The 21281-nt window shown below is 32.6% G+C and overlaps 1 protein-coding gene across 1 annotated transcript; it reads left to right on the forward strand.

Moving 5' to 3' along the window:
• The first annotated feature begins 4300 nt into the window (after nucleotides 1–4300).
• On the forward strand, nucleotides 4301–19399 carry LOC143052414 (uncharacterized). Its single transcript, XM_076225445.1, has 8 exons — nucleotides 4301–4395; nucleotides 7868–8525; nucleotides 9712–9828; nucleotides 10862–11035; nucleotides 12941–13249; nucleotides 13807–13980; nucleotides 17276–17359; nucleotides 18009–19399. The coding sequence occupies exons 2-8, from the start codon at nucleotides 7952–7954 to the stop codon at nucleotides 19190–19192; spliced, it is 2616 nt and encodes an 871-aa protein (XP_076081560.1). The 5' UTR covers nucleotides 4301–4395; nucleotides 7868–7951; the 3' UTR covers nucleotides 19193–19399.
• The last annotated feature ends 1882 nt before the right edge of the window (nucleotides 19400–21281 follow it).

The following is a 21281-nucleotide window of genomic DNA, read 5'->3' on the forward strand; positions in this document are numbered from 1 at the left end:
TTGTATGATAGATCAAATTTATTCGTTGAGTGTATGTTCATTTGTGAATAAGTTTTTTGATTCAGTTAATATAAAAGAAGAAGATGTGATATGATTGCAAAGAGACAACTCTCCACAAGACACCAAAATGACACAGACATTAACAACTATAGATCACCGTATGACATCCAACAATGAGAAAAGCCCGTACTGCATGGTCACCTTTAAAAGACAACGTAATGACAATGTAAAGCAATTCAAACGAAAAAACTAACGGCCTTATTTATCTACAAAAAATGAATGAAAGACAAATATTTAACACATAAACAAACGACAATCACTGAATTACAGACTACTGGTTCGAGACAGGCACATACATACAGAATTTGGTGGGGTTAGCCATTCCAATCGATACTTTACTTTATAGCGTGTCTTTCTATGTTGTGATGTTACACTATTGTTTCAGATTTCAGATAAGGAATAATGTTTGGTACCATTTTAACTTTTAATCTCGCTGCTATTGTATTCCACATGTCAGGTCAGGAATCTGATTTTCAGTAGTTGTCGTTTGTTGATATGGTTCGTTTGAAAAGTTATACACTAGTATTTTTGGAAACCCTTTGTAGCTTGCTGTTGTGTGGGATGTATATATGTTTAGTACATTTATTTGTCTCCCTTGAAGCACGTCACGTGAACCTGCTGCTGCAAAAGAGGGACGAAAGATACTAGAGGGACAGTCAAACGCATAAATCGAAAATAAACTGACATTACCATGGCTAAAAATTAAAAAAAAGACAAACAGACAAATAGTACACATGACACAACATAGAAAACTAAAGAATAAGACACACGAACTCCAACAAAAACTAAGGGTGATCTCAGGTGCTCCGGAGGGGTAAGCAGATCCTGCTCCACATGTGGCATCCGTCGTTTTGCTCCTGTTATAACAAATCCGATAAATAGTCTAATTCGGTAGGTCACGTTCATGAAAGGGAATGGGACTGTAGTTACGACGTAAGGAACATATTCGATAACATCTTTGAAACGGTTATTCCATAACGGTCAACCAACTCGTGATGGCGTCCGTAAAATTTACAAAGGGATGATTTTAACTTTACCATTTTGATCTCTTGGTTTAATAGCTTCCTTGTGAGCAGCAACACTCTATCAAGAAAACCATGATAGGAAATACAAGCACGATAATATCGTATCTATTTGGAGATATATACCCCGGATGCAGGTGCTGCTGGAATGTTGCTAATTAGAAATGGAAAGTTCAGAATAAGAAAGCTGAAATAATCTCTTTTGTCGTAAAGTTTTATTTAAACCGACCCTCATTGTCAATTTCTACATGTAAGTAAAGATATGAAGCAGACTGTATCTGTTGTATCCTTTATATCTATTTCGATGGGATAAATGCGTTCAACATAGTCACCAAATTTTGATTTATTTAGTGAGAGAACATCATCTATAAAGCGGAAAGTAAAGTTAATTGATAATGCTAACTTCTTATTCGTTTTCCTAAGAAGTTCCTGTATGAAGTCAGTCTCATAATAATACAAATATAAGTCGGCAAGAAGAGGAGCAAAATTGGTTCCAAATGGAATACCGACTGTTTGTTGAAAAACACGTCCTTCGAACGTAACAAGTATGTTGTCAATCAACTTTATAATGTCAGTTTCAGAGATTTTTTTGTTTGAATCAGAGTGATCCTTTACAAAGTAGGATTTATCCCTCCCTAAGACAAGATACTTGTATCTACGTTGGCCATTCATGCCAACGCCATCGGATGTGGAATGCAGAACAGAGCAGAATTTATAGAATCGCACTAATTTAAAGGCCTAGATACCACGTAAAACATAAAAACAACAGATTTACATTTTATAATCCGCAAGTAGAAAAGTGTCTAAGCAGCTTACAATATTTTGCTCCTTTCAGTCTCTTTTTAAAAAATGAATAAAATATTGATTTGCTTAATCCAAAGAAAGAAATCTATTGTTCTAGTTGTTGAGTATATGTTTGCCATATTCTTGTATACCCTTGATAATCTTTACATTATCTTGGTTTTTTTTAAGAGTTTATTGTAAAACCCCAACATGCACAAACATTGTCTGTTGTCTATTGATGAATCAAGAAATATCTGTGAGAAAAACATGTGACCCTACAAACAGTTTTGACTTTCCTAAGATTCAACTCGATTTGTATGTTGATAATAGAAATCGGAACAGCTGTTGATGTTAATTGTTGACATTCAGTTGAGTATAGAGTGGAATATTTAAGTCACGGAATTGTAGTAAAATATAAAAATAAGACGTTGTGGTATGATTGCCAATGAGACAATTCTCAACCAGAGACTAAACGCCGTAGAAGTTATCAAATATTGCTCATTGTACGGCCTTCGACAATAAGCTAACCCGATATAGCATAGGTAACTATAAAATGCACTGAAATGGCAAATTTAAAACAATTAAACCGAAAAATATAAGCTTCCAAAACATTCGGTACTACATATGTATGATGAAGATTGTTCCAGAAACATTACAATCTGTGTGCTGTTGTCTTTAAAAAAACACAATAATTATCTAATTACATTCTGCGTGGATATTAAAGGTGGTCAATTTAGTGATAAGAAGTCATATCGTTCATACATGTACGTTTGGCAGTGTAAACCTGCATTCATTTTTAAATTTATAGGGTTATTGTTATTCAATAAATGAAAACAGACTTTTCATACACGATTCTTCGATTATTGAGTACACTAGACGTTGTTAACCTGTCTAGCATCTAGATTTTAGATTGTGATCGGTTATATACTGTTTTAAACGTCGTTCACTAATCAAGAATGGCTTGATGTACAATATTTATTTTTAAATAGACTGAAACTGTCGTTTTCATATAGCAAATTTAATTATTTGATCGATATATGAAACCACTACGCATTCTGTCTCGCCTGCTGTGCAAATCACCGAATGGAAGACATACATATGCGTATCTTTTTAAGATTTAAGTATGAATCAAATAGGTTTCACAAAACATCATTTAATGGATCAGTGATTAAGGTAAATGGTGCATAACTATGTCCATTTTTTAGATAATGTTTACAGTAGGTTAACTTTTATTTGTTGCATGAACAGACTGCATGTTGTAAAAAATGTTTTGGTTAAATCATCTGACCTAGGTCTCATTTTCATGGGTCATTGATCAATCTGTATCTTAGATACTATGATATACTATAAGTAAAAGGGCAACTTTATTTTGTGTTTAAAACGATTACAATATTTGCATGTATGTGTGGTAAATGTCATCATTTTCCAAATGGTGAAGTTATATCATCCTTTCGTAAAGTTTACAGACGCCATCACGAGTTGTTGACCGTTTCACAGACGATATCGGATATGTTCCTTATGTCGTAATTCCAATACCTTTCCCTTGTCCTGAATGTTACCTACCGAAATAGACTATTTATTGGATTTGTAATAACATAAAACACGATGAGTGTCACATGTGGAGCAGGATCTGCTTAGCACCTGACCTCAACCTAAGTTTTTGGTGGGGTTCGTGCTCCTTAGTCTTTAGTTTTCTATGTCGTGTCTTCTGTACTATTATTTGTCGGTTTGTTTTTTATTTTTAGCCATGGCGTTGTCAGTTTTTTTTTTCAATCCATGAGTTTGACTGTCTCTCTGGTGTCTTTCGTCCCTCTTTCATAGTTCACAGTCAATGTATTGTTTCCGTGATATGACAATTTGAAAATGTTTTAATAAGTTATCAATCAAATATGAGAATTTGGGTCAAAGCGGTAAACAAAATGTGACAGCTAGTGACCCTTTTCAGATTATGATGAAATTTAGTTGTATGTGCCAAAAATATATAATCAGTAATATTTAGTTAACTGTAGGACATTTTGCATTAGGGCCAACCTGTGGTAAAATCCCGATTAATTCAAGACCCCCCCCCCCCTTTACGAATTATTTCTTAAACATCAATCATTCTTAAATATCAAATAACATACCTTTAGTTTAATATCATTTGTTACTGTCGCCTAAAGACAACTGGAGTCCCCTATAACCTGTATGCAGTATTTTATGTTTAAATAATTAAAATACTGTAAGTTGTCCCTGAACAGGCATTGTAATAAGACCTCCTATCTCCATTAAAAAAGAAAAAAAGGGGACAGGAAATTTGGAAATATATAGAAGCACAATATACTTAAATATTTGGAGTGATTTGATTGAACAAAGATATAAATAAGTTTCTTGTAGTGTGTCAGGGTCCATAATAAGATAATAAGTCATATATTTTGAACTATCACTATCTTTTTGTGTGTTATCGTAGTTGTTCTTATGTAACATGATGCATCTTCTTAATTGTAGTCAGCTATAGGATGCTATGAAGGCAAATTGTAGGAAATCATTCCTGGTAAGTATGCATTTTGTTTATTAAATCTACTTATAGTTTTTTTTTTAAAGTGGGTGTATGGTTTTATACTGTTAATAAAAAAAGACGATGTGATTGCCAATAAGACAACTCTCCACAACAGACCAGCATAACACAGAAATTAACAACTATAGGCCAAAAGTCGGACAGTACAAATGCTATATATTGTACAACTTGAAGTAAGGGGATCAAATTAAACATATCTGAATTATAAAACAAGTATCATTGGGTTGTAGTGATTAAAGAGGTTTCCGACATTTCAAATGAAAACACATCGTTGTAGCAAAATTTTAATAGAAGTCACTTATAAACTTAAAATTCATCAATGTATTTAGAAAGATATATAACTTTAAGAAGTTTCGTCGGGAACGATGTGATAAACAGAGTTACAATGTAAGTACCAAATAAAAAACATGGCAGTTGTTATCTTAAAGTGCGTTTCTGTGTGCGTTGCATTGTCGTCTGTTTTTTGTTGCACTTGAATGTTCCTGTTGTTTCATTGTTTGCCTTTTATAGTTGATGTGCCTCCCTCGGTTTTAGTTTATAACCCAGATTTGTTTTCTTTCAATCGGTTTGTGACTTTTTCGAACAGCGGTATACTACTGTTGCTTTATTGTCAGAGAATATTATAGTAAATAATTAAGTACAATGTCGAAGCATTTTTTCAATATGCATAGTATTAAATACGTCTGATATCTTATTATATATTGTAATTACCTCATGGTTTTACTGGATTGTAAATACCCATATCTATTCTATAAATCTCAAATATGTTTTATGGGAGGAGCTTTCCTGTCGTTCAACTCCTCTTAGTTGATATAAGCGACATCAGACGACCATACAACGGTGTTAACATTATAAAAATGTATTGGTTCCCATTATTATTATCATTAAAAAGTGACAAAGAACCAAGCATCGTGTTTACTTTTATTTCTTTCTTTTTTAACTTAAATGTTGTCTTGAAAAACGATCACTTAATATATTAGTATTAATCATATATAAATATGTTGTAAATTATATTCCCAAATCTTTATCAATTTATCAATTTTTACTAGAAACCCCTATAAAATTTGAAATAAATATTCAACTCCGCCACGGTCTGCACCTGTCAAATACAGAATCTTGTTAATCAGTTCTTGTTGTATGTAAAATTCATCATATTTGTTTTTCGTTGTTTTGGTTTAGTTCATAAATCAGGTCTTACAGATGGTGACGAAAAGAGCTTAAATACTTGGCATTGAAACACTTTTTAATTCACAGTAGCTGTTTCTCTTTTAAGTAATTATCGTTTTTAAGTTTCAAATAATACGTAAATAAGTTGTAAAAGCAAATACATTTGACAGATAAATACATAAATTATTTAGATAACAAAGTTTATATACGTCATTATCATTTATTTATTCAATCCGATATCAGAAGAATATTATGACATCATGAAATGATATATTTGTGATTAGATATTGTTAAGATTTTGATTTTCGCTAATAGTAACAGTTCATTCAATTACATCCTAAAATAGGGAAATAAATAAAAGAGCCATCGGAAACTGTTTTGGAGAAAAAGGCTGACAGACGCCGCTAAGATACTACTTAAATAATAGTTCTTGAAAAACTGGTCAATATCGTGATATATGGACTGCCCACAGGACAGTGGTATTGACTAAGATAGTGATAATGACTGAGCTGATACCACTGTCGTACGGGCAGTCCATATATCACTATATTAACTATAATCATTGAGGGACCATGTTTTTGAAAATTCTCATAAATTCAAAATGTCCAAAGTAAACTCGAGTAGTTGTACAATTTCTATGGCAAAGAGTGAAGACCAGTCGTAGTAATACTGCCATTCATTTTAATGCAAATTTTCCATAAATGAATAGTGAATTTAAGTTCTCTATAATTTTATAATAACCAAAACATATGATAAACAACTCAACATTTTAAATATGTTATTGAAAACAGGAAAGTGTGTTATTAAAGGGACATCTCTCTAAACATAGAAACCACGCCCCAACGGTCATTAACAGATGGTAATCACGCCCCAACGGTCATTAGCAGACGGAAACCACGCCCCATCGGTCATTATCATGAAAAAAACCGTTAACGAACGGTTTTCTGGTCCGTTTTGTTCTGTTGATGACCGATGGAATTTATTACTGAAGAATAATGAATGTCATGTGGTTCCTTTTCATCCAATAAGAGAAGCTTATTCCCAAACGATATGAAATAATTAAAACTACAGTTCGGGAAACTACTGTCAGGTTATGTTTAAGGGTATAACAGTCAAAACCATTTCTTATGTACATAGATCAGAATCTGTTAAAACTTTAATAAAAACAAATGTTCCAGCTACAGTGTAAAACTTATATTGAAGCTGTTTTGAATGTGCCATACACTTTTCTTGAATAGTTCTAACGTATAAGATAGCTCAGTAAGGATTGTGACTGGATTGACTAGTTTAATACATTTAGAAAAAAAAACACATGTTTGGAAAATTTACCACTTTAATTTTCCGTTATATCCATTTGTGACATAGGGTTTAGTTATTGATTTATTGTTTCATTTATTTATTGGGGTACAGTTAAGTTCACTTCTAACCTCTCATTTGAACTGCCACAATAATCTGTCATAGAACTGTACTTAACTGTTCTAGAACAGTTCTAGGAACATTCAGGATCAGTTCTAGGGTAGAACTGTCAAAAACTGTTCTAGGAAGATTGATTGATTGATTGTTGGTTGCTTAACGTCCAGTGGCAAATATTTCATGCATATTCAGGACGAGAACAAGTTCACAATAAATACAATAGGTAGGTTGATACAATAGAGGCCATCTGGGATGATGGTCGGGGAAATTTGGACTGCCACTGGAAAATGAGGGTATATTGGATAGAGCCAGAAATTTTGCCTTGCAACAGGCCACCTACGGACCCGTCAAATAGTTGTTGCAAGGGGTTCTTAACGTGCAAAGAGCGTGGCACTCTCTTTACACGAGAAATTTCTAAATCACTTCTAGTCGTAGAACTGCTAATCAAAGTGAATAAATCAGTTATAATCGTAGAACTGTCAGCAAAACAGTCTAAAACTGTTTAGCCCTAGAACTGACCACACCTGTCAGGATTGTAGACTGTAAAGAAAAAGAGTTCTAAAAAAATTTCTATGGATAAAACTGACTTAATCAGTTATAATCGTAGAACTGTTCTAGTCGTACATGTAGAACTGTTCTAGCCGTTAAACTGTTCTAGTCGTAGAACTGTCAAATCAGTTCTAATTCGAACTGAACAAATCATTACTAGGTTAGAACTTTTCAAGCTTGAACTGTCTAAAAGGTGTCAGGATAACAGTTCTACATACTAACCTAGAACAGTTCTCTGACAGATAATCACAGATTTGGTGAGAAGTTAGAAGTAATCTCCACTGTATGTTTTTCTTATTTCATAATTTATCATTTGCAGAAGACTTCCGTTTGTTACCAATGCAATGTAATCTAATAAATGATATTCCAGTGAGTTGGCCTTTCATGGTATAAAACATGTAAAATGGCAACTATAAATGACTTAGAAGGCTTCAACAGATTAATGCAATCTTGCATTGTCTTGTTTGATATTCACCCAACCATGCTTCGTGATATGTTCCTTAATTCATGTCCTCCAATAACTTTGGACAAAAAGATTCAAAATGCTGGGAAGAACTTCATGAACAGTTTACATAAGACTGAAAAAACTGTCGTCAGAAATATGAAAACTAAAGGTTATCGGGAAATGGACGGTTCATTGTTGTATAAACTGATAAGGTACTTTGAACTGGTTGATATGCCATCAGAAGGATGGGGAAAAGAACCGAAACCACATGCTTTGAATCAAGGAGACGATGTTGAACGACTCAGATATCTCCGGAATTCAGTATTCCACAGAACAGAATCCGCCATGAAACCTACCGAAAGCAAAAGTTTCTTTGAAGGGTTTCGTCAATGTGCTGAACGCCTTGATCAATTTCTGCAAAGACCGACCAAAGTTTACACAGATAGAATCATGGAAGTCCAATCGAAAACAGTGGACGATGCATCATCATTGACATACCATGAGATGTTCGATAATACTCTACAACTGACAGGTATTTTAAACAAATGTTTCTGTTTAGAAGCATACAAATAGGTAAATGTGTTGTTAAAAGGACATAAAAGGCTAACTACATTGTACTTTTACTGATATCTTTATTTGCATCAGAAATAAGAGGACTTGCAATATAAGTTTAAAAGGGTATAGAAGAGACATTATTCATTTTCTTTCTGCGAGACAAGATTAAAAATCAGTTATCTACATTTTTTTATAACATGTATATTGCAAAATTTAGCAGAGTGAATATAAAAGTATTCTTGATTAACCGAGATTGATAAAATCGATTTATAGATGCTCGGGAAAGATCTTTGAATTTCAAGGATTTTTTTCAACATTTGTTAAATGCTGAAGGAATACACTGAATATTTATTAGTTTAGTTCAATGGTGAGTTAGAACACACAGACAGTCTATAGATAGTTAGATATTTGTATAATATTGTAAAGTACAACTTGGTATATATACATGAAAAACAAAATATTACAATTCAAACATATGCAGTCAATAAACATATATATTTGTCCACATTTAGTAGAAGTGTATCTTTTTTAATTGCTTGCTTCCAGGAAGCAATTCGCAGACATAGTTTCCACAAGCAAGTGACATTAGCGTGACCCTTTACGTAAATATCGGTGATCCCAATACGCATGGATCTGTCACTGAAATAAATTATTATATGATTGTACATGTTATACATGTGCTTACTACCCATGCTTCTTTGTTGCTGGTTTACAATACGTTGACAATCGGTAAACTATGGCTTCAAAACACGATACTTAATGAGCAGCCATATTTTCACATCATAACAGACAGATAGAAAAAAATGACGATTGTACGATATATTTGCATAAAAAGATAAAATCGTGCACAGAGGACTAAGTTTATGATTTATACATGCATTGATTCAAGAAAATAGGTTTAACATTTTTGTTCAGTAGCTACTCGTTTCATATGACTTTAAAGTTACTCATTTATGTTGTAGATTATATTATCTGTAAATGTAGTTTTATGTGACGCAGATATAAAGGTACAATCATCACCATTGCAGTTATAAATGTAGCATATACATTGTATTTGAGCACGAAGACGGCAGATTTTCTTCAAGGCGCTCCAATTAAAAAAAGATACTTAATTAAAAAAATGTAAACATGTTATATAATTAATAACAGATTTGTCTTTATAGAAACATTATCATGGAACAAATGTCACAAGGTGGAGGTGGACAGTAGTGGTTTTTATAAAATTACTTTGTATTGCTCTAGCGCTTTACGAGAAGAAATTGGAAATGACGCGAACAAAGGTGAAATTTTCATTGAAAAGCTATTTTGATTTTAGTAATTTTTGTCACAGAAGGCTCGACATAGGGATAGTCATCCGGCGGCGGCGGCTGTTTTAGCTCACTTCTGAAAAACTTTATATTATAGAAGGTGAAAGAGCTGGATGCTTCGTACTTTGTATAAATATGCCTCATGTAACGAAGTTCTCATCTGTCACATGTAAATGGTCCTTGACCTAAATCTCATGGTTCAGTGACAACTTTAATAAGAAGTTAAGATTTTTTGTAATATTAATTTCTCTCTTATTATGAGTAATGGGATAACTATATTTGGTGTGTGCGTTCCTTGTAAGGTCATCATGGCTGTCAGACAGGTTTCATTAGACGTCGATCTCATTTCATGGATCAAAGAACAAGGTTAAGTTAATGTGGTAAATTCTATATCTTTGATACTGAAAGCAATATATCTAATATTTTTGGTGTATGGAGAACTGTACGGTGTACATGTCCAACTAGCTGGTGTCATCTGACCTTGACGTCATTTTAATGCATGGTTCAGTAGTTATAGTTAAGGTTTTGTGTTTTAGTCTGTTTTTCTTATACTGTATGTAAAAGGTCTACTATATTTGGTATAAGGAATGATTGTTAGGTGTACATGGCTAGCTGGCTGGTGTCATCTGACCTTGACCTCATGTTTATGGTTCATTGGTCAAAGTTAAATTTTGAGTTGTAGCCTTTTTTCTTAATTAATCAGGATTGTCAGTGTTTCTATGAATAGTCGGTGGTTTTCTCCGACTTCTTCCACCAACAAAAACTGACCGCTGCGAAATGACCCAAAAGTTGTGCTAAAAAGTGGCGTAAAAACACAAAAAACTTATCAATCAATCAATAACATTTCTATCAATTTTTCCCATTAAAAAATCTAAATGCAACTCCACTTAGACTAGTGTCTTGCTGTTTTATTCTCATGTTTTGCATTTACTTATTTTTTGTTGTCTCTTGTTATCCAATACAAAATATATTTGTTTTCTTTCTTATCTTCACTCTTCAATTTTAGAAAAGGAGCATACTATGCAGTGTGATAATTATGACACATTTTTAGTTCCTGAATCTAAGTTCTGCAATAAATGTGGAGAAATTATCGACAAAACGTCTATTTGCTCCAAATGCAACAATGCTGTTTCAAAAGAAAACAATTATTGTTCTAAATGTGGAGAACAACTTAGACGAGGTATTTATTTTAGTTTCTATCTTTTTTTTAATAATATTGTTATATTGTTTTAAACCTTCATATCCTTATATTGGTTCATGTGTTGTTGGATATTTCTATCATTGATAAAGTCACTTTTATAATATGAGCTGCGCTGGATATCAATCGACCTTATGTTATAGTCGAGTGACTTATTTCAAAAAGTCACATGTCCATGGTCCTTGATCTCATTTTCATGGTTCAGTGGCAACTTTTATAAAAAGTTAAGATTGTTTGTAATATTAATTTCTCTCTTATTATGAGTAAAAGGATAACTATATTTGGTGTGTGCGTACCTTGCATGGTCATCATGGCTGTCAGACAGTTTTCATTTGACGTCGATCTCATTTCATGGATCAAAGAACAAGGTAAAGTTTTGGTGGTAAAGTCTATATCTTAGATAATAAAAGCAATATATCTAGTGTATGGAGGGACTGTAAGGTGAACATGTCCAACTGGAAGGTGTCATCTGAACTTGACCTCATTAACATGTTTCAGTAGTTATAGTTAAGGTTTTGCGTTTTAGTCTGTTTTTCTTATACTGTATTTAAAAGGTCTACTATATTTGGTGTAAGGAATGATTGCTAGGTGTACATATCTAGCTGGCTGGTGTCATCTGACCTTGTCCTCATGTTAATGGTTCATTAATGGTTCATTGGTCAGTTTAATTTTGAGTTGTGGCCTTTTTTCTAATACTATATGCAATAGGTCTACTATATTTGGTGCAAAGAAATATTTAATGATGTACATGTCAGTCTCGCAGGTTTTATTTGACCTTGACCTTATGTTCACGGTTCATTGCATTGCTTAGTGTGAAGTTCTGTATTTTGGTCTCTTTTTCTTTCACTGTAAGCAAAAGGTCAAATATATTTGTTGTATGTAAGATTTGTAAGCTGTACATGTCTACTTGGCATGGTTCATCTAACCTTGACATAATTTTCATGGTTCATTGGTCAATGTTTAGTTTTCATGGTTAAGTCTGTTTCTGAGAAATTATAAACAATATGTCAACTATATGCAGTGTATTACATGATTTAAAGGTATACATGAATTTCTTGCTTGGTTTATATGACCATGACCTTATTTTATTGGATCATGTTAAGTTTATGTAATAGTCCTAGTAAAGCTTGATATTAAGGACTACCAACATAATATCATTGATTAGCAAGGAAGGCGAGAAATTTCAGCGTGTGCACTCTTGTTAATTTGATTGGTTAATGAATTCGTCTTACTATAAGTCAAATGCTTCTTACCTTTTTTCAATTTTTAATATTATGTGTTTATGCCCAAAACCCCAAAAAAATGTTTGTATTCTTGTAAGATTTTCTTTTGAAAATGCACTCTGTTTTATTATATTGCTTTATCGTCATAGCACTAAAATAAAGAAAATACCAACTTGTCAATTAATCTTAAATGAAAACGAATTAAAGAAACCATGTCATCTTTTAAACTCCGAATGGGAAACAGTGGGTGAGATGACATCACCATCATTTACTCATAGCTTTAGAAGACAAAAGTCACAAACAGGACCAGGACAAAGTCTGTAACGGTACAGATCAGACACTAATTATATGTGTCATTTACACAAAAAGACGTTGAATACAGACGATCAAAACCACACACACAACACACAATCAAAACAGTTGATAAAAAGAATATGACGTTATGGACCCAATAACTATGCAACTCTAGTTTCCAATGAACATAACAGTTTGTATTTATACAAATGTATTACATATTATTATAATGAAAAGGTCATGTGACACCTATGGCAATGCACTATCAAGTCAATCATAAAGACTTATACTATTCTAAATACATGAAATACCAATGCAAACGTTAAAAAAATGTTATGTGAGTATCATGCTATTATCATTGTTATTACAGAAGACGGGTCAAAGGACGTAAAAATAGTAATTACAGGCCTACCCGATAATCCTGTAATTTTGGAAGCAATACAAAGGGAAACAATTTGCATAAATGAACTATTATCTTTTATAAAAGTCAACTATATCGAAAAAGGAAGTGTAGTGCTTCTTGTTTCTATAGCCAATATGGCTTCCTTATCACTACAAAAGCTTAGCAAACAAGTGCAGTTGTTTGTTTACATGATATTAGAAATACCTGATATCAATGGAAGGATGAAGAATGACTTGGATATTCTGTTGTTACCAGTTGACTTCGTTATCACCACAGGTATTTTAAACTAATCAATTTCACATAAATTATCTAATTAATTTGAAAAATATTTGTTGATGAATGTTGAGAATGTTATCTAGTTATGTCTCAATTGATATGTCTACGCCTTTACGACATGCCCATGCTCATTGCAGATATCTTGACGCTCTCTATCAAACAAATTAATAATATGTGTATGTAGTTTTAAACTCATGTCTAATTACATTTATACGTTGTTAGTTCGAATACCGCTTGTGCACGTGCACTCGATTTCAATCTTTATTATCCAGGATTTTCAGTGTTCCTATAAAGAGTCGGTGGTTTCTCCGGATTTCTACACCAACAAACACTGGCCGTTTAAAATTGGCGTAAAACACAAAAAACTAATCAATCAATCAACAACTATTTTTATCTTTTTTCTCACATTAAAACATCTGAATGCGACTTCACTTAGATTTATGTCTTGCAGTTTTATTTTTATGGATTTGTATTTACTTATTTGTTGCTGTTGTCTCCTGTTACATATACAAAACAAAATATATTAGTTTACTTTTTTTTAAACTATTTAATTTTAGAAAAAGAGTATACTATGCAGTGTGATAATTGTGACACATTATTACTTCCTGATTCTAAATTCTGCAATAAATGTGGAGTACATATCGACAAAAAGTTTATCTGTTCCAATTGCAACAATGCTGTTTCAAACGAAAAAAATGATTGTCCTAAATGTGGAGAACAACTTAGACGAGGTATTTATTATTTATCGATTGTTTTCTAATACTATTTTTATATTGTTTGAAACCTTTATATCTTATATTGGTTCATGCATTGTTGAATATTTTTATTATTGATACAGTCACTTTTATAATATGAGCTGCGTCGGATATAAATCGACCTTGTGGAGTATATGGCAACATGTACATGTATAAGACTCTGATTTGCCTTTGGAACATTCAAATACAAAATCAAATATCAATGTCTGTCAATTTTGTAGGGTTGATATATCATCACAATTATCAAACAGTTACAGACTTTGCATAGATATTTTAGCAGCCCGAATTTAGGAGAAAAGATTAACAGATGTATTGATATTCATTTGAATTGTTACCGTGAAGAGGTCTAGACGCTTTTGTTTGTGGCTATATTTAATAACATATTTTTTAGTGGTAAGAATTTTGTACACAGATGTTCTTTAACTGCTAAACATTATAAAGGAAAGTTTATAGACAATACGCAGCCAGACAGCCTTTTATCTTCTATTTTTAATTTCAACAATTATTTTCTTTATTGACCCAAGCTTGGATTGCAAAGGGGAGTTCGGACTGTTTGAAAACATTTCAATATTTAGGTTGTTTTGGTAATTTTTGCAGTTTAAAAATTTTGTTATGCAGATCCCTTCAAAAGTAGGTACTTGTTTTGGTATTTATTCTTTAGAAATTAAAATCACATACAGATTGTAAAGAAATGTCATTTCGCTCAATCGTGTTTCCTTTATTTTAAATACAACGATGCACAACTAACATTCTTTCTTTATAAAGGTGTAGTTGTACATTATTTCATATCAGAACGCTTATCAGTTTGATCATATTTCAAATATTGTAAGATGCAGTGTATCAAGTGTTTGTGCTTATTTTCTCCCTTTTAGCTGTTATCTAAACAGGTCAGATCTTGTTCTGTACTTTGTTTTGAATTTTAATATTAACCTGTTGTAAGTTCACTAAGAAAGATTGCAAAGTAGGACGGGTTGACTTTTTAAAAGATAAGTCTAACCCCACTAGAGACAAATGCCTACACCAAGTCTGAAATTTTGTCAGTGATTGTGTTATTGCATATCTGAATCAAATTGTAGATAAAAAACCTCATCATAGATACAAGGATTCACATTTTATATTTGCGCTAGACGCGCATTTTGTCTACAAAATACTCATCCGAAACGCTCGAATGAAAAGAAGTTAAAAAGGCCAAATAAAGTTCGATGTTAAGGAGCAATCAGGAGAGAAAATTCATAAAATGTTTACTAAAAACAGCCTTAGTATTTTAAAAACGCAAAGTTTTGTAAACAGTTAACTTATAATTAGGACCAACATGACAATTATAAGTATTAGTTATTGTAATGGGCATATCGTGTCTACATCTAACATACTTGAATGCCAATGAGGATGCAAATGATCTATATCCTGTATCTGTGTTCTATTTTGAAGATTTTATAAAAAGAAATACATATCAGCTTTAACTTTTTGAATTGCCAAGGTACATGTATGTGGTTGTTTTAGGAAAAAAATACCCCGAAGTATTTCCGGTGTTAATCGTAACTACGGTATGATAAATTAACAGATAAATTAATGTGCTTGAAGCTTGATTTTAAATCAAAATTCAGAGTAGCTGATGATGCAGATGCATTGAAATCTACAGTAAATAAACCAGAACAGAAACAAGACAAACGTGTCTTGAAAGGTCAAAGTGCGATAAAAGGTTATGTGCTTGCTTAAAAACAGCCGACTGCTGTATGAATATATTTGGCATGGTCCTATTGTAAATAATAGAACATGGTTAATCATACTTTTTTAAAAACATAAACACATGTTTATGAAAGGATGCAATTCATTTGAAAACGTTTCGTTTAAATGAAACATTGAAATAAGATGTATTTTAAATGATAACACATACTTCACAAATACCGATTTTATTGATTTAACATTGATTATGTCTTAATTTAAAATGATACAACTCATCTAATTAAGTCTTGACACTTGTAATTCTACTTTATAGAAACAAAAATAATTTTCTATTTGCTTTCTTTAAAAAAAAGGCGAAATACCATGTTTATGGACTCTGTAATGTAATTTGATACTCTCTACACGTTTTCGATACGAATTATGTAAAATTTAGTGTTAAACTGAAATAGTGTATTTATCTGATATTTTATTTTATTCGACTACAAGGTGGTTATCTAACTTGTTATTCAACTATACCTTAAATATGCCTGTAGTTTCATTCACATCCGCTGAGAAATTTAACCCAAGAAGTGTAAATCTGCTGGATAATCACTTCAATTCCTACCTAACACACACAATTTCTAGGCTAAACTTTGCCTTCCCAATCCAAATTACCTTGGTCTTGTCTAAATTTATATTAAGACCTGACAAATCTGCGTTTTTATCTAGAGTGAGGAAAGATGTATCCACAGATACGGGTTATTCATCAAGTAAAAGAGACTTAATTAAATTAAAGGCAACTTCTCACAAATTAGAGGTTTAGCTACCTGAAAAATCAGAGTTAAACTTCCTTTTTGACCTTGGGAAATGCCTGTACCAAATTAAAAATATGACAGTTGTATCTGCCATTGAAAAGGTGTCCTTGACTCTGATAGGGAAGAATGAGAGCAGCACATGAAATAATTTTTACGAGAACCCATTTAGTGGCTTTTTGTCATAGGCCTACATGTATAGTGTCAGTATCTTAACTACTTTTTTTTCTAATAAAGATGCAAATGATATATATCCTGTATATATGTCCTATTTTGCAGTTTTTATCAAAACGATCTATGTCAGCTACATTTACTGCTCTGGGAATTGATAGAGCTCATGTTTGTGGTTGCTTTATGAAATCTACCACGAAGTTTGTCCGGTTATAATCGTCGGTGGCAGCATTAGCAGATAATGTGCTTGGACCTTGATTTTAATAAAAAAAATCAAAGTAAATGATTTTATCGCTATTTTACGAAATTTTCTTTTGATCTTGCTGACTGATAATTTACTCAGCGGAGTCGAATGACACAAAAAGTTATCACTATACATTAAGGGGGCGCGTGGCGTTGTCAATGAATTTGACATGAAATTGATTTCGTCGTCATAGGCAAAATAGCGATAAACAGATTATCATTGGTCATCTCAACTTGATTGTTTTTCTCACTTTCGCCGTACCGGTTCGAGCGAGAAAATCAATGATAATCTATAAATATGTAATTATCTCATAATTACTTGCATTTGCAATTTTGTTTCTTTCTAGGTAATTTAAGGATGATATTTTTTCATTTTTAATTAGATTCAGATACATTGAAAACTACAGTAAATATACCAGAACAGAATCGAGACAGTCGTTTCTTACAAGCTCAAAGTGCGATTAAAGGTAAGGTGTTAGCTAACAAAACAACTGCATGCTGTATGAATATATTTGGCATGTACGATTGCAAATAATAGCAAATGATTAATAATACCTTTTTAATAACATTGCCACATCTTAATGAAAGGATGCATTTTATTTGTATAACGTTTCATTTGAACATATTGAATGAAACACTGAAATAAGAATTTTTTAATTGACAACACATTCTTTATAAATCGCTTTTATTAATAAAGAATTACTAATATCATGATTTAAAATGATACAACTCATCTAATTTAGTTTTGACACTTGAAATCCTACCTTATTAAAACAAAAATAAATTAGTGATTGCATTCTTTAAAAAAAGGTTAAATACCAACACATGGATTCTGTAACGTAATTTGAACTACTTTGTCGATACGAATTATATACAATTTAGTGTCAAACTGAAATAGCGTTCCATTGACTACATTGCAGGTTAGTTATCTAACTTATTGTTCAACTGTATCTTAAAGGTGGTTGAAACGATCTTTTAGTTGATCGTTTGAAAAAAGCTTGAACACAAAATGACAAAATATTGTTTGCGACTGACACATATGTAGAAATTTAATTGTAAATGTTGATTTTTTTATCTGTTGACAAGTTTTCAATAAACATATTTTAATACATGCAGGACTGGGAAGTTTTCAAGAGGTTAAACAATTGATGAAAAAAATAAATGAAGAAGGATCAGAAAGATTGGTGGAACATATCAACAAAACACTTGACAAATGGAAAAAAGAAAAGGTAAAATTTAGACTAGCGGGTGGTACAGGAATGGGTAAATCGTCGTTTATAAATGCTCTAATGGGTCATACAGAAGAAAATCGTGCAAAAACGTCAGCGTATGGTAATACAACTGTGTCTACGACCGAATATTTTGATATTTCGTTTACAGATTGTCCAGGATATGGTACTCCAGATTCTACATATCGGGCATATTTTAGGCAGAATTTCATCGACTCATTTGACTATGTTTTGATATTTTTCTATGCTGTAACTACAGATGTTATATGGTTTGCAAAAACACTTGAAGAAAGAAAAATGAAGTTTTGTTTTGTTCGCACAAAACTAGACATTGATGTAAATTCTGCAAGATTTGATAAGGCAGAAAACACAGATCCTGAGTCAATTGCATCAACACTTCGAAAGAAAGCTGTGGATGCCTTTGAAAAACAAGGATTGTCAAATCCTTTCGTTTTCGTAATTTCAAATCGAAGAAAGGACATAGGTCATTTTCCGGATCTTCTTTCTCATATTGAACAGGTACTTCATAAGGAAAAGTATCAGGCCCTAATTTATCAAATATCGACATATACAAGAGACACTATCATTAGAAAACATAGATTATTATGCGAGAGAATAAACAGCGTTACCATGCGAGCAGTAGTTGAAGAAGGAGAAGAGGCCACGGATTGTGATTCAGGGAATGTGGAAGACGAGAAAAAAGGAATCAAATTACAACAAACGGTGCGATGTCTGGAACGTGAACTACTATTTTATATTGAAACATTTGAACTGAATAAGAAAACATCAATCGCATTAATAGGTCAGGAACGTGTGAGCCAAAAACTGAAGTTTGCAAGATTTCTTACATCTGGTATTGAAAACTACATTGCTGACTTCATCACGAAAGAATTGGAAATCTTACTGGATGAGTCTACAAGTGATCAAAAAAAATTTGCTGATGATGATATGGAACAGTACCTTGAGTATCCGTTCTTACACCCTTCTCGAAAACTTCTAAGCAAAGTTCTTGACGGCTTGCAAGAAGATGCCTTCATAATTTTTGAGGAGTTTCAAAAAGAAGAATGTTGAAAAAGACTGTAGTAATATAAAAAAGTTTAATATTTGTTTGAATATTTGCTTTATCAAATTATAACAATTTAAACGATCATCGTCAAACTATCTATTAATTTTGTTATGACACGTTGTAAGGTATAAAAATTGGCTTGAAACGACATTCCTATCAGCTATGTGGATTGCAATTAGTTGTGAATAAAACACATTGCATTAATCGGACTGTTGTCTGAGTTTGTCTTTCAGCAATAACACAATATTTAGTAAAAGAGAGAGTAACCTCAAAAGAAAGTCCAGAGTGTCTCAATGTCCAACGCCTCAAAATCAGACACTATGAACACTCGGCCATCATATATAATGCATCGAAATGGTTTATTGAAGGCCCTGAAACATGAGGAGGCACCACCCCAGTAGCCATTACTTCGGTACTGGCATGAAAATACGTATTTTTTTGTGTTATTAAAATTTACTGTTACAAAATGATAGAAATTATTATAAATTAAGGAATGTATCTCCCTCATGCAAAGCTCTGATTCCTTTCACGGATTTGGCTATACTTTTTGGACCTTTTGGATTATAGCTCTTCATCTTTTATATAAGCTTTGGATTTGAAATATTTTGGCCACGAGCATCACTGAAGAGACATGTATTGTCGAAATGCGCATCTGGTGCAAGAAAATTGGTACCGTTAATTTTATTACTACCACTGGGTCGATGCCTCTGCTGGTGGACTATTAGTCCCCGAGGGTATCACCACCCCAGTAGCCAGTACCGAAAATACGGATTTTTTTGTGTTATTAAAATTTGCTGTTACAAAATGATAGAAATTATTATAAATTAAGGAATGTATCTCCCTCATGCAAAGCTCTGATTCCTTTCACGGATTTGACTATACTTTTTGGACCTTTTGGAATATAGCTCTTCATCTTTTATATAAGCTTTGGATTTGAAATATTTTGTCCACGAGCATCACTGAAGAGACATGTATTGTCGAAATGCGCATCTGGTGCAAGAAAATTGGTACCGTTAATTTTATTACTACCACTGGAACGATGCCTCTGCTGGTGGACTATTAGTCACCGATGGTATCACCACCCCAGTAGCCAGTACTTCGGTACTGGCATGAAAATACGGATTTTTTTGTGTTATTAAAATTTACTGTTACAAAATGATAGAAATTATTATAAATTAAGGAATGTATCTCCCTCATGCAAAGCTCGTATTCCTTTCACGGATTTGGCTATACTTTTTGGACCTTTTGGATTATAGCTCTTCATCTTTTATATAAGCTTTGGATTTGAAATATTTTGGCCACGAGCATCACTGAAGAGACATGTATTGTCGAAATGCGCATCTGGAGCAAGAAAATTGGTACCGTTAATTTTATTAAAGCGAAATTAGAAGCGCATACGTGATTTTTTGGAGAATTTATTCTTCGTTAAACATTTCCTTGAATCCATTGCCAAGTTTTAATCGATAACAAGATGTTGGTTTTCCTTTTTGTCACGACTGATAAATGAAAATTGAAATTAAGTAATTAGAAATTTACAGACAATTACGTCGTTTCAGTCAAATTCGAAGTCGTTGGATGTCATGGCAGGCAAATTTACATCAGCAATGTTACTCGTAAGCTGAACTGCCACATACTCCACTTTAGTATTGTTTATAAAGGTTACAGTGTACACCACATAACTGCGAAAACAGACTGACACGGATGAAAATGGTAAAATCAGAAGGGAGAAAACTTGATTAAAAATATTCCCAACAGTATTGGTTAACCTTTCTGTCAATCATTTAGGGATTTTATAACAGCTGCCTTTGCCTTTGACGATTGACAAAACCAATAATGAAGAGAAAACCACAATTTTAGTGCATACCTTATGATTTAAACGTTAAGCGCGACGTAATCAATTCTACTTTTGAATTTCAATCCCATCTTAGACGATGAAGTAATGAATCAATTGTATATTCAATTTAGCATTTCATGCGTTTTGTGTATTTTAAAATTAAAAACATAAACACTTATCGATTGTTGCGTTTCTAAAGTCCGTCAGTATATATAAAACTGTTTCAGACAATAACCATACATCACTAAATGGAGTTGATT

This window comes from Mytilus galloprovincialis, chromosome 11, assembly GCF_965363235.1.
Source record: "Mytilus galloprovincialis chromosome 11, xbMytGall1.hap1.1, whole genome shotgun sequence".
NCBI classification, from domain to species: domain Eukaryota; kingdom Metazoa; phylum Mollusca; class Bivalvia; order Mytilida; family Mytilidae; genus Mytilus; species Mytilus galloprovincialis.